The sequence below is a fragment of the Hyperoodon ampullatus genome, assembly GCF_949752795.1.
Source record: "Hyperoodon ampullatus genome assembly, chromosome: 13".
Taxonomy (NCBI): Eukaryota; Metazoa; Chordata; class Mammalia; order Artiodactyla; family Ziphiidae; genus Hyperoodon; species Hyperoodon ampullatus.
The window spans coordinates 10,899,439-10,914,056 of record NC_136926.1 but is presented as its reverse complement, the minus strand read 5'-3'; the positions used below and the strand labels follow the sequence as shown (position 1 = coordinate 10,914,056).

The following is a 14,618-nucleotide window of genomic DNA, read 5'->3' as shown; positions in this document are numbered from 1 at the left end:
GCGGAGGGCATTCCTTCTCTTTGCCACTGGCCTGGACCTAAAACTTTATTCTAGAGGTTCTCTCTGGCTCACATGCCCAGCCCTGAGCTGGTCTCAAGACCCCAACTTTCAGCCCATCCAGATGGAGACAGGAGGTAAAACAAGCAATTCCTGCCCCCTTGCCCCAGTAAGAGTGCTGTGGCAGACAGAAGCCACTCATTTTTGAATGAGTGAATGAATGAAAGAGTGAAGTTTAGAATGAATGAAGTAGAGAGTTTTGTGCTGTCCTGGCCTGGAGCTCAGAGAAGGCTTTCAAGAGGAGGTGATATGTAAACTGGAAGATGAATAAATTTAGCCATGTGAAGTGAGGAAGAGGGGAACAGTGTTCTAGGCAGAGGAAATGGCATAGGCAAATGGCCTGGGGTTGGGAGAGCAAGATGTGGTGGTAGAACCAAGAAAACTTTCTAATCGATTGGCCTAAGGTCGTGGGGGCCAGAGTGGGGTGCGGGTATATGGAAGAGATGAGGTTTGTGAAGGACACAGGGTTGATCTGTAAAGTGTCGACACTGTCACGCATGTCAAAGAATTTAGATTCATCCAAAGAAATGGGACTTTTAAACAAGCAGGAGAGGTTGGTATTTTCAAGCACCAGGGTCAACCCAATGAGGACATTTCAGTAGCACATTTATCTCTGTTTTCCGTGATGATGGGAGAGCGTGATGCCTTAGAGAGTTCTCAGTTCTGATCACACAAGTTGCATGTGGATAGTGGTCGTGGTCAGGTAGCAACACTCTGAAAGTGTCCCTGTGAGCTCAGGATGTGGGGTTGAGAATGTGAAAAAGGCAAAGTCCCCTTCTATATCCACGAGCCCCGAGGGGCCTTATGTTCAGGAGATCCTTCCCCCTGGGGACTCTTGATGCACCAGGACATATCCTTTGAAATTAGTAGTCAAGGTGGAAACAAGTACCTGGGCAGAGAAAGGCCCAGACTGGATGCCTCCAGGTAGCAAGGCGTAGGGTAACGGAAACCATTGTATTCATAGTGCAGCCTGGTTCCTTCCAGGAGGGGCTCACCGGAGTCACTTGTGATACACTGGCTACCAAACATTCACTGTCTGGGAGACAGAGATTCCATGAGCCCATCCCCAGACCAAGCCCCAGCCTGAGAGCCCAGGTTCCAGGGTCTAATTGCCTGGCATGATGCTTTGTCATTCCTGACAGAGGTGGTGGAAATACATACGTAGCCATTGAACTCTCAGAGGTGGGAAGGATATGGCAGCCAACTTGCAAACTGGAAGACAAAAAGGAGCTGAATGGAAAAAGGGCCTTTACGTTAATTTTTAAAGAAGTCTTACACTAGAAAACCCCATTTGGGCAACCTTATTTTGAGGTCCCTTGTCCTAGAGCAAAGCTAGCCAGATTGCCAAGCATGTACAGTGGCAGTCACGCTGGGTGGAACTTGGTAAAGCTGAACCACCACCTTGTCTGTATGCAAAGCCTCCTGGGAGAATCTGCAAAGGAAGTCCCACCTCCCCAGCTCCAGGAGCTGATATCCTGAGCTGGTGGAGTCATCACTGTTATTCTCACAGTTCCATTGTCTCTGTATCTCACCCTCATGACCAACTGCTGAGAAGGCAGAAGTGTTTCCTTAAGAAAGCCCAGAAGTCCCCCTTCTTTAGGCCCAAGGTACATGGGAGAAACTGGGTGGGAGAAGCAGGCTTTTGATGGTGAGGCCTACACTAATATGTGCAGGGCCTGGGACAAGCGTATAGAAGGAGAGCCATGCACTATATATGCAAATGTTTATAAATCAAGCCATCAAACTTAGACGAAATAGGTTCTCCTATCTTGGCAAACATACCTTCGAAATGACCTGGAAAGTCAGATTTGGATTTAGAATCTTGGACCCCTCGGAGTGCCAGGCCACAACATGACAGTGTAGGGAGAATCTGCCCCGAGGCCCTGGCCCCTCCCATTCTCCCCCCATGTCCTTGCACCGTCCAGCAGCGTGATGGACCTCCCACCCAAGCACACGGACACCTAAGCCTGAACATCCAACTTCTGTTCAAATAGCCACACTTGGACCTAGGAATGTGCACACTTGAAGCATGGTCTACCCCTGGGAGAATAGATCCATGGATGATCCTGCAGAGACCCTGGAAGGGGACTCAGGGGTCATTTAAACACAGAATTCTGGGATTTCAGGTCCCCAGAGAGTCATTTCGGGGGGAGTGGTTTACAGGTGGTGCCTTCTCAGCCCCACAGATTTCTCACCCCAAGGGGATGGTTATCGCTGGAGGAGACCCAGGGCAGAGGTCCATCTTGCCCACATCCAAGCATAGTATTGTTGGGGGACCAGAACCAAACCCACTGTGTCATCCCAGCTGTGAGACTGGTCTGAACGTTTAAAGAAAAGCATCCGTTGTACTTCTAAACACACCATAGCCTTCCCGAGGGCTGTCTCTCCATCGCCTCCTTTACTCCTTCATCTGTCCTAGATCAGCCCCACACAGGATCCTGGGGACCCCTCCTCATTCCCAGGCACCCCAAGGCAGCCCCTCCCAAAGCCGTTTGTCACAAGCACACCTTCCCTGTTCCCCGCCCCCCATCTTGACACCTTAGATTGATGCGAACTCTAGCCGCCATCTGCATTGTCAGCAAGGGTTTCTTGATCCAACTTGGGCATTAAGGGACGGATGAGGTTAGTGTTGATGGCTTGAGGTCCCCTTACTGAGAAAGCCAACCAGAAGTGATGCTTCACCTGTCAAGAACACTGAAAACCCAAAACCCAAAGTTTAGGGCCAAGTGTGAGGATGTACAGAAAGGTGTGTGTTTTTTCTTGTCATTTGCGACTCTAATGATGGACTCACCTTGCCCGCTCTTCCCTTTCTCTTACACCTTACCTACCTACTAAAGGAGGAGTTCTTGCTTGGTAAGTGGATATAATCCGCAAAGACATGAGAGAATTTATTAGAAGCCACTCGAGCGCCTTAGCTACCTTCTCCAGGGGGAAAAGGACACACGCAAATATCCGTAGAGAGCTTTTTTTTGTTTGTTTTCCGTCAGACAGTTTGACTTCCATTTTTTTTTGTCCCCTCTTTCTTTTCCCCTTTAGTTGAAAACTACAAAAATATCATTTTGTGACCTTGACTTTATATTAAGAAAAAAACTCTCATCTTTATTTCATTTCTTTTCCCCATGTGGTATTTGTTTAGGGTTCTATTCGGGCAACTTTTTCTTTAAAAAAAAAAGTCAAATTTGTTGAGGATTTGGTTGACGTTTAAAATTTTGGCTTTATCTCCTTTTTTTGTTCTTAAGTTTCAAGATATATTTTTTCAGGCCCATAGCCTCCTTTCTTTCCCCCCACTTTTCTTTATTTTTATTATTGTTTTAGGTTAAGGGTGTTTACACCACCCCCCTTCTCTTAAGTTGTTGCTTTCGTTTAATTCCTTAGAAATTAAATTTTGTATAATTTCCTTTTTCTTTTGTTTAATCTGGATCGCATGCTTTTTTCTCTGCATGATACCTCAATCTTCCAATTATCCTAGCAGGGGGTAAAAAAAAGATCTCCTTTCTGTGGTATTCTTTCAGGAATTTGTGCTTTTGTTTTTTGGCGTCTCTTCTTTCCTCTCCTCTCTCTCTTTCCTTTCGTTACAGTGCATCATGATGGTAAACATTTCTTGGTTATTTAGACACAGCCCGCCTACCCAGCGCACAGCAGTGTCCGACGGGTGTTTTTGCTTTCAGATCACTGGGCCGGGGGCTGCTGCCCTCTTTACCAGAACTGCCAGGCTGCTCACCACGTCCCGAGGACGCTCCCAGGAGTATGACTCGGGCAACGACACCTCCTCGCCACCCTCCATGCAGATCAGCTCAGCCAGGTCTCGGGGTCAGGAGAAGGAGAGCCCCACTGGGGGCCTGAGCAAGAGCCAGGGCCCCAACAGCGGCAACACCTCTGATTCAGGGAACTCCTTCACCACCTCCTCCCCCCAGAACGAGGGGGCCGCTTTGGAGAATCTCTCCCCCACCAGCAGGGGCAGAGAGTCAAGGTCAGTGCACCTGGGTGGCAGGAGGGGGTCCTGCCTGAGCTCCACAATCTCAGTCTCTCACCCTAGCACTACACCACACACAGAGACTCCAGCTCTTTTATTTGAGAGAAAGAGAGAGAGAAATAGGCATCATTTTTGAAAAAACTATCCAAGGAGATCAGCTTCAGATATAGCTGGATCCAGGGTCTCAAAAAATATGTCATCAGGAATCTGTCTTTCCTATTACATCTCTCAGTTCTGCTTCCCCCTCTCTTGGCTTTATTTTCAAGCAGATCCTCCCAAAGCATTGGCAAAGATGCCATCCAGTTAACATTCTGTCGGTCTAGCCAGCCAATGGAAGGAAAATGCCTCTTTCCCGAGAATTTCAGCAAAATATCAGGGCAAGTGCTCATTGACTCTGCTTGGCCCAGCTTGGGTCATCTGCCCACACTAGACCAATCACACTGCCCAGGGGATGCTGTATTCTTGGCTAGAACTTGTCATATGCCACCATCAGGGCTAATGAGTCTTCCCATGTCCACTAAAACTGGGGAAGGTCTGGTTCTCTGAAGGAAAAGCAGGGAACTGTTATCAGGAGGAGGATGGAGGCTGGGCAGGAAAAACAGAGGTCAGTTTACCAATAATCAGAGGAGAAAGCCTAACACTTAAAGTCACTGTCATTTTAAAATATACCACAGTATTTACCCAAACACGTTGAAAACTTATGTCCATACAAAAACCTACACATGGATGTTTTTATAGCAGCTTTATTCATGCCCAAATTTGGAAGCAACCAAGATATCCTTCAATAGATGAATAGATAAATAAACTGTGGTCCATACACACAATGGAATACTATTCAGCACTAAAAAGAAACAAGCTACCAAGCAATGAAAAGACAGGGAGGAAACTTAAATCCATGTTACTAATAGAAAGAAGCCAATCTGAAAAGGCTGCATATTCTACGATTCCAACTACGTGACATTCTGGAGAAGACAAAGCTATGGAGACAGTAAAAAGATCAGTGGTTACCAGTGGTTAGAGGGTAGAGAGGGATGGATCTGCCTGCCTCAGGACATCCCTGGCCTCAGTTCACACCCAAGCTCGGCTGGGAGCCAGGGCTGGTTCAGAGCCAACGTCCATGTCTCCAAGAACAGGCAGTGTTGTTCCCAGATAGCTACTCATATACTTCAGGGCTGTTATGCAGGAAATACTGAGAATAGCAATAACAACAACAATAATAATAACGGCAGCTATTATTTACTATGCCAGGTGCTTTCCACAGATAATCTTCCTAAACTCCTTCTAAAACCTTTATGGGATAGGTTCTGTTATAATTCTTTTTTAGCTGATGGGGAAACGGAAGCTCAGAGCAGTTAAGAAACTCACTTAATAAAGGCCGGCACCGGGATTGAAACAGATCTGTCTCCAGAACTGGAGTGAAGCCTGAACGGCATTTAGCAATTACCTGCTGAATCTGATCTATGTGGACAGCCAAATTAAATAATTTAGACCCAGCCTTTCACTGTGAAGTATAAATGATCTTTAAATCCGTGGCTATTTATGTCACGTCAGCTATGAGCATAGGGCAGAATGAAAGAGACATCCGCTCTAAATCAGGGGAACCACAGCCAGTAAAGTCAGGGGCTGGCAAGGTAGCAGGGACATGGGCTTCAGGGCTGGACAGATCAGGGTTTGAGACTCTGGGTGGCCGTGAGCAAGCAACTAACTCTTCTGGGTCTTCTCTGTAAATAAGGGATAATAATAGTGCCAACTTCCTAGGGTTGTTGGGGGCTAAATGAGATGATGCTGTGAAGCTCCCAGGATGCGCAGATGCTCAGTCTGTTTATTCCACAGCCGTTTATCAATGATCTAGGACATAGTCTCAGGCTGTGTCCTGGTGCTGGGATACAGTGTCCAGAGAGACATGAGTCCTGTCCCCAGGGAGCTCCATGTCTGGGGGAGGGAGACAACAATTATAAGACCAAGCGAGCCATCTAGGGGTGGGGGGGGACATTGGGGCTGGGGGCTGTGATAACACATTGGAGGTCACACAACCAGTCTTAAGGGGGTCGAAAGCCTGAACCATGAGAAGGAGTTGTCAAGTGAAGAGGGTTCCAGGCAGGGGGAATGTTCTAAAGCCTGCAGACAAGGAAGGGAATAGGAATATTCCAGGAGGGACACGCGTAGTCCATTATGGCTGGAGTCAAGAGAGCAAAGTGCCAGAGCTGAGACTGGAGTATGAGCAGGGGCTGGGTCACGATGAAACTATATTAATGTTATTTGAACTTGACCCTTGGCCCAATCCCAATGAACATGTCCTTACTGAGAACCAACAGGAACCCAGCATGGCTCTAGGCAAGGTGAGAATATGACAGGACCCTGTGCTTTGGGTGAATTTGAACAAGCCTCCACCCTTCTTTGGGTCTCCATTCACCCATCTGCAAAATGGGCTACGCCAGTTTCTCAGCTTAAACCAACTACATGTCACTTTCTTGAGTCGTTCTGTATCCAGGTACTACTGTTACTCTTATTTACTTTAATAAACTCACTCTTTGATATAAGGAAACTTGTAGCACTAGCTTAAACAGAAAATTTGTATCACCTGTCCTCAATAGAATGCACCTGTGAAAATACATACGATTCAAACAATGTATTTAATTCTGGTTAGTTACAGTTGCCTGCCCAAGGTTCTGAGTCTCAGGCCTGCTCTCACTCTCTTTGGGAGATTGCAAGCATTAAAGAGACAGTAAAAACCCACTAGTACCCAACCCGGGCTTTCTCATTCATATAATCAGAGGGACTGAAAAAGACTAGAAATGGATGAAATCGTCCACCATGTGATTTGATCTTACCCATCATGCACCCTGTGGTATGTGTGCTACTCTATCTCTGCTCCACTAACATCCGTGGTCTGGGAAGTCTTTCCAGAGGTAGTAAGATGGGGAAAGGTGGATGGGGGGGGTTCTGAGAGCACCACAGCCGAGGCAAAGTAAGGAGGTGAGTATCAGCTGAAGATGCCCTGGACCAGCGGGCAGGCCAGTGCTAACAGCCATTCTCCCCTCTGCAGAGGATTCCAGTCGCCATGTCTGGAGTGCACCGAGGTGAAGAAGTCCAGTTTGGTCCCACCCACAGCCCGGAGCTCCCCCATGAGAGGGCGCTCCCGCAGCTCGTCCTGTGCCAGCACCCACTCCTCCAGATCCCCAAACCCCAGGGCCTCCCCCAGGTACACCAGGAGCCGATCCACCTCCTCTGGGAAAAGGTGAGTGCAATTTTGACCTTGGCTCTGCAGTTAGTTGAGGTAACTGGAGATGTCATTTGACCACCAAGAGACAGGAGTGGAACAGATTTGAGTTTGAATGCCCATTCTGTCTATTACTCACTGGCGGCCTTGGTTGTCAGTTAACCTGTCTGAGCCTTAGTTTCCTCCCCTGCAAAATGAAAACCATAACAATACTTACCCTGAAGGATTGTTCTGAGGACTCTAAGACACTTAGATCAGTACTTGGAATATAATATCAGTTTTGATTGTTGTTATTGGCATGAGGATCCATTCATGTGTATCAGTTATCTTCTGCTGCATAAAAATTATCCCCCTAGTGTAGCATCCTTATCAATAAGTTTTTCCTTGGTTCTTGATTCAGTGGATCGGCAGTTTGGGCTGGGCTCAGCTGAGTGGTTCTTCTTCTGGTCTTTCTTGGGTTCATGCATGTGTCTTCCATCAGCCGGTGGGTTGTCTGGGGGCTGGCTGGTTTGAATGACCCCAGCTGATTCATCTCTGCTCCATGTGGCCTCACATCTTCCAGCAGGTTTGTCTGGGCTTGTTCACATGGTGATGGCAGGGTTCCAAGAGAGAGCAGTAGTGTGCAAGGCCTCGGCTTGGAACAGGCGTGACCTCTTCAGCTGTTTTCTTAGCCATTGCAAGTCAGAGGACCAATCCAGATAGATGCAAGGGATGCTCCTCTTAGTGGGAGGAACTGCAAAATCACACTGCAAGGGGCATGGATACAGGGAGAAGAATTGTGGCCATTTTTTCACTTTACCACTCAATTCTAATAACCCCTGGTTATTGTTTGATTTTCTCATGTGGAATAATGATATGGCAGAATGCAAAGACATGCGATCTCAGGAACTGGAAGATTCCATCCAATCTAATCAACCCACAGCTTCATGGAGTCCAGCTTCCCTCTACAAACAAGAACTTCCAACAGCAACCCAACTATTCCTCTTCTGCAACCGTATCAAAAAACAGTTGCTTACGTAGGTGGTTACCTCAAGACCAGTTCTTTCAAAATAAGGAGGCAAGGAAGCTAACAGAAATATTCAACATGATAGAGTGACATAAGTAGAAGAGCAAATCAGGCTAAAAGGAAAATTGAGAGCAATAAAATTAGATCAGGAGGAAGGCTAAGTCCCAAAGGCATGTCCTACCATTCTGTATGGTTGGCCATCTGTATCTGCGGGTTTCACATCCCTGGTTATGAAAGGCCAGTGTATTCAATATACTATGCCATTTTATATAAGGGACTTGAGCACCTGCAGGTTCTGGTATATGCAGGGACTCCTGGAATCAATCCCCCACAGATACCGAGGGATGACTGTTGTTGCTATGGAGGTGTACTGCAAATGTGACTCTGAGCTCCCTGGCAGACAAAGCAAAAAGGGAAATTGTCCCTTTACATTATTAACAAAAAAGATAAAAATTGAACCAGTTGCTTGGAAGAGCAGTTATTTCTGGTTTTTAAGTATGAAAAATGATTCACATGGCTCCACAGAAAAGGGACACTATGTGGTACAGTGGATAGAAATGCCTGACATCCTTTCAAAGTGTCCAAAAGCATTATTTCATCGTAACTCTTTTTTATAATGTCTCTCAGTATATAGCCAAAGAGCAAGTTGGCAAAGCAAATTTTTCAGGGGCCATAGCTGGACACTGTCCCAGGGCACTAAGACTGGAGGAGCTATTCCTTGTCCACACTCCTTCCATCACGCTGGGCAACATGTAAGAATAGAGTCCCAAGGCGATGGTTATGATGATCACCTAAGAAAGTAGGAAGGGGCTAAGGAACATCTAGGTGAGGGCAAGTCAGAGCAAGACTTCTTTTCAAACTGAAAAGGATAGGAAAACTTTGCTAGCATTCCTGTGAGGGAAAGCTGGCAAAAACAGAGCACGAGAGAGTGTCCCCCCACTATTCATTCCTGTGCCTGTAGCAGACATTGCTAATCCATCACAGCCCTCTTTCCCGCTGAACACAGACATGGTCACATAATCCTTCTGAACCCTGGCAGGAACTACTGGGAGATCAAATCAGCAATTGTGAGATGAAAATTATTTGAAAGTCTGAGAAAGAAGGGTAGATGTTCCTAGGAAAGTGGTGGAGAAACCAAGGCAGTCGTTCTCTAAACGTGGGAGGCATTAGCAAGAGGGAAGAAGACTGGAAATAGCATAGGGGTTAGTAATTCAGATGCACAACAGTATAGTCTAGCAGAAGTCAGGAGCACTTTGTAGCCAAACAGACCTGGGTTCAAACCCCTTACCAGCTGAGTGACCTTGAACAAATTACTGGGTTGGCCAAAAGGTTTGTTTGGTTTTTTCTGTAAGATGGCTCTAGTAGCACTTAGTTGTCTTTAACTTGATTCAAAACAATTTTGTTAGAGTGTATGTGACAGCTGTCATATCAGTGTGCATGAGGGAGGAGATATGGGGATATATGTACATGTATAGCTGACTCACTTTGTTATAAGCAATTATACTCCAATAAAGATGTTAAAAAGAAAACAATATATTAAAATTAATAAAAGTATTAAATATATAAAATAAACTTAAAAAAATGAAGTTTCAAAATTTCAAAAAAAAGACATCAAAATCGGTGAATTTTTGTGTAGCCATATTAATGTTGGAGATGGAAGAAAAACAACATTTTCGGCATACTATTCTTTATTATTTCAAGAAAGGTAAAAATGCAACTGAAATGCAAAAAAAGATTTGTGCAGTATATGGAGAAGGTGCTGTGACTGATCGAACGTGTCAAAAGTGGTTTGCGAAGTTTTGTGCTGGAGATTTCTCACTGGACGATGCTCCATGGTCGGGTAGACCAGTGAAGTTGATAGCGACCAAATGAGACATTCATTGAGAACAATCAACGTTATGCCACGCAGGAGATAGCTGACATACTCAAAATATTCAAATCAAGCGTTGAAAATCATTTGCACCAGCTTGGTTATGTTCATTGCTTTGATGTTTGGGTTCCACATAAGTTAAGCGAAAAAAACCTTCTTGACCATATTTCCGCATGTGATTCTCTACTTAAACGTAATGAAAATGTTCCGTTTTTTTTTTTTTTTTTTTTTTTTTTTTTTTTTTTTTTTTTGTGGTACGCGGGCCTCTCACTGTTGTGGCCTCTCCCGTTGCGGAGCACAGGCTCCGGACGCGCAGGCTCAGCAGCCATGGCTCACGGGCCCAGCCGCTCCGCGGCATATGGGATCCTCCCAGACCGGGGCACGAACCCGTATCCCCTGCATCGGCAGGCGGACTCTCAACCACTGCGCCACCAGGGAGGCCCAATGTTCCGTTTTTAAAACAAGTTGTGATGGGCGATGAAAAGTGGATACCCTTCAGTTGTCTGGAGCGGAAGAGATCGTGGGGCAAGCGAAATGAACCACCACACCAAAGGGTGGTCTTCATCCAAAGAAGGCGATGTTGTATATATGGTGGGATTGGAAGGGAGTCCTCTATTATGAGCTCCTTCTGGAAAACCAAACAATTAATTCCAACAAGTACTGCTTCCAATTAGACTAACTGAAAGCAGCACTCAATGGAAAGCATCCAGAATTAGTCAACAGAAAACTCATAATCTTCCATCAGGACACCGCAAGACCACGTGTTTCTTTGATGACCAGGCAAAAACTGTTACAGCTTGGTTGGGAAGTTCTGATTCATCCGCCACCTTTGAATAAGACATTGCACCTTCGGGTTTCCATTTATTTAAGTCTTTACAAAATTCTCTTAATGGAAAAAATTTCAATTCCCTGGAAGACTGTAAAAGGCATCTGGAACAGTTCTTGGCTCAAAAAGATAAAAAGTTTGGGGAAGATGGAATTATGAAGTTGCCTGAAAAATGGCAGAAGGTAGTGGAACAAAATGGTGAATACGTTGTTCAATAAAGTTCCTGGTGAAAATGAAAAATGTGTCTTTTATTTTTACTTAAAAAGCAAAGGCGGGCTTCCCTGGTGGCGCAGTGGTTGAGAGTCCGCCTGCCGATGCAGGGGACACGGGTTCGTGCCCCGGTCCGGGAAGATCCCACATGCCGCAGAGCGGCTGGGCCAGTGAGCCATGGCCACCGAGCCTGCGCGTCTGGAGCCTGTGCTCTGCAACGGGAGAGGCCACAACAGTGAGAGGCCTGCGTACTGCAAAAAAAAAAAAAAAAAAAAAAAAAAAAAAAAAAAAAAAAAAGCAAAGGCACTTTTTGGCCAACCCAATACATCATCTCTCTCTGCCTCTGTGTCCTCATCTATAGGATGGGATTGATAATAGTACCTAACCCAGGAAGTGCTGAGGATTAAATGAGATAATATACACAAAACATTAGTTCAATAAAAATAGAACTACCATATGACCCAGCAATCCCACTACTGGGCGTATACCCTGAGAAAACCATAATTCAAAAAGATACATGTACCACAATGTTCATTGCAGCACTATTTACAATAGCCAGGACATGGAAGCAACCTAAATGTCCATCAGCAGATGAATGGATAAAGAAGATGTGGCACATATATACAGTGGAATATTACTCAGCCATAAAAAGGAACGAAATTGAGTTATTTGTATTGAGGTGGGTGGACCTAGAGTCTTTCATACAGAGTGAAGCAAGTCAGAAAGAGAAGAACAAATACCGCGTGCTAACGCACATATATGGAATTGAAAAAACCGGTACTGATGAACCTAGTGGTAGGGCCGGAATAAAGACGCAGATGTAGAGAACGGACTTGAAGACACAGTGGGTGGAGGGGAAGCTGGCACGAAGTGAGACAGTAGCATTGACATATATACACTACCAAATGTAAAGTGGATGGCTAGTGGGAAGCAGCTGCATAGCACGGGGAGGTCAGCTCAGTGCTTTGTGACCACCTAGAGGGGTGGGATAGGGAGGGTGGGAGGGAGGCTCAAGAGGGAGGGGATATGGGGATATATGTAAAGGAGAAACTAACACACCATTGTAAAGCAATTATACTCCAATAAAGATATTAAAAAAAATTAGTTCAAAATCTGGCACATAGTAGAATATATAATAATCATATAATAATAAACATTTCCTGTGTGCTGACTATATGCCAAGATGCTAAGTAATTTACCCTAATTTACACGTTTAATTTACAATTCTATGGGGTAAGTACAATTACCCCCATTTTACAGATCAGAAAGTAGTGGCCCAGAGAAGTGAAATCAACTGCCCAAAGGTCACACAGCTAACACGTGGCCAGGATAGGAAGAACTCAATAAGGGGAAGTTGTTGATATCATTATTAACCATCCAACAGGGAGGGGATTTCATCCTCAGGTAAGGGCTTGGTTCCTTTGCCTGGCCTCCAGAAATAAAAAGGCCTGGAGACCAGCTGAATAAAACGCTGGGCCGACGGGGCAAGCCCGGCAGAGCTCAGCAGGCCCCTCAGAGGCTGTCTCCTCTCTTCCAGGTCCTCCTCCCGCTCTCCCAGCTATTCCTCCAGCTCTGGCAAGAGGAGCCCGCCTAGCAGAAGCTCTAGGGCCCGCCGCAGCCCCAGCTACTCCCGCTACAGTCCCAGCAGGTACCGGCCCCGCCCCCAGGCACTGACCCCGCCCGTCAGGCGAGGCCCCGCCTCCCAGTCCCCACTCCTTTGCTCGGATCCGCCTGTCTGGCACCGCCTCCTCGACTCGCTTCTCTGGAGCGTCTCCCAAGCCCCGCGAGTTCCTCTCAGGTCAAGCCCTGCCGGGTTATGGATGGGAGATGACTCAGCATCCTAGTGGTTCCCTTTGCCGTGTCTGGAGTGGCAGTCAGGCCCCCAGTACATCCCAGCGTTCTCATGTACTCACCCCAAACACTCCAACGGCCACACCCCAGCCCTCAGACTCTTCGCACACCTAATACTACCCCTCATCCCTATGTCCATACCCCCTAGTTCTGATTCTTACTCGGCACCTGGGCCCACCTAACAGTCACATCCTCACCCTGCAATGCCCACCTTCAAAGGCTGACACCCCTACACACGCCCAGCTGCAAGGCCCTCCCTGCCGCCCCCCGGGTACCCACCCACCCATGCAGACTCTCCCCACAGCCGTGTCATTTTCCCTCCCACCTCCCTAGAGGCCCCGTGCAGACCCCATCCCAGCCCCAGCGGGGGGTGCAGGGCAAAGGTAAGGAGGAAGTGAGTGCCCCCCTCCCACCGAAAAGCCAGGCCAGCCCCAGCTCCCCAGTAACATCCCCACCGCACCCCTTCAGGGAGCGGGACCCCAAGTACAGCGAGGATTCGCAGCAGCGGGAGCGCGAGCGAGCGCGGCGGAGACGTCGGTCCTACTCGCCCATGCGGAAGCGCCGGAGAGACTCCCCGAGCCACCTGGAGGCGCGGAGAATAACGAGGTGAGACCAGGAGGCACCCACCTCCGCCCTCACTTCCACTCCCTTCCCACCCGCCGGGGTCTCAGACTCTCCCCAAGCCTCCTTGGGGCTGGATTGCAGGATTGTGGGAGCTCAGGGACACCCTGCCCCCCATCAGCCACCGAAATGAAGTTTCTGTTCAAAGCCTCGGGCGAGTCAGCACCCTCAGCCACCGTGCGGGCTTGCAAGAAGGGGGCGGGGCCGTGGAGGCGGGGCCTAGGCCGGCGGGGTGGGGTAGAATGCAGTGGCTGGCAAACGGGCGAGCCCAGCAGGAGGAAGTGGGTGTGGCCGGAATCTGCGCATGCAGCTGGGGCGGGGGAGGCGGGGCTGGGCCATAGAAAGAGGTCGGGCCTTGGAATGGGGGGCCCAAGCAAGGAACAGAAGCGGGACTTTGCGTGGGGGCGGAGCCAGGCGGTGGCAACATACCTCTGCCCTTAGACCCACACGCCCGAATGCAAAAGGCTTGAATAGACCCATAGGTAATTATACCCTGAACCAAGTGTAGGGAGGGCAAACAGGATTGTTTAGGTGCCAAAAAGACTGGGAGGGAGCCCTAGTGGGTAAGGGGCGGAGCTGTTTTGGAGAGGAATCTTGGCTCTGCTACTTTCCAGGTGAGCTGGGAAAGTCTCTTCATCTCCCAGAATCTAAGTTTTCTCACCCATGAACTATTGGAGGAAATAACTCCCAGAAGTATCTATCATAAGGATGAAATGAAAAGGGGCAAAGAGATGTGAATGCAGTTTATAAACTTACATGCAGAACACTAGAACCCACTGTGTTCCACTGTGATGGACTGAATGGTCAGACTAGATGGATAAAGATTCCTGTAACAGATAAAGTCTTGGACGAGAAAGGCCCTAGAAGAGAAGCCTGAGGTCTAAATGGACACAAATTTCTCAGGCCTTGAAATGGAGAGAATGGCTGAATGTTGCCCTAAAAATGGCTCTTGACAATCGGTTGGTCTTCCTCCTGGTCCTCCAA

At 47.4% G+C, this 14,618-nt stretch overlaps 1 protein-coding gene across 1 annotated transcript in view; it reads left to right on the top strand.

The window, feature by feature from the left end:
• SRRM4 (serine/arginine repetitive matrix 4) overlaps positions 1-14,618 on the top strand; it is a gene marked incomplete at both ends in the record, with an annotated part of 164,466 nt that overhangs the window by 148,776 nt on the left and 1,072 nt on the right. The window contains 4 exons of the mRNA XM_079717056.1: positions 3,726-4,027; positions 7,077-7,268; positions 12,700-12,810; positions 13,482-13,619. Of these exons, the coding sequence (XP_079573182.1) occupies positions 3,726-4,027; positions 7,077-7,268; positions 12,700-12,810; positions 13,482-13,619 (743 nt within the window). The remainder of the gene's footprint in view (positions 1-3,725; positions 4,028-7,076; positions 7,269-12,699; positions 12,811-13,481; positions 13,620-14,618) is intronic.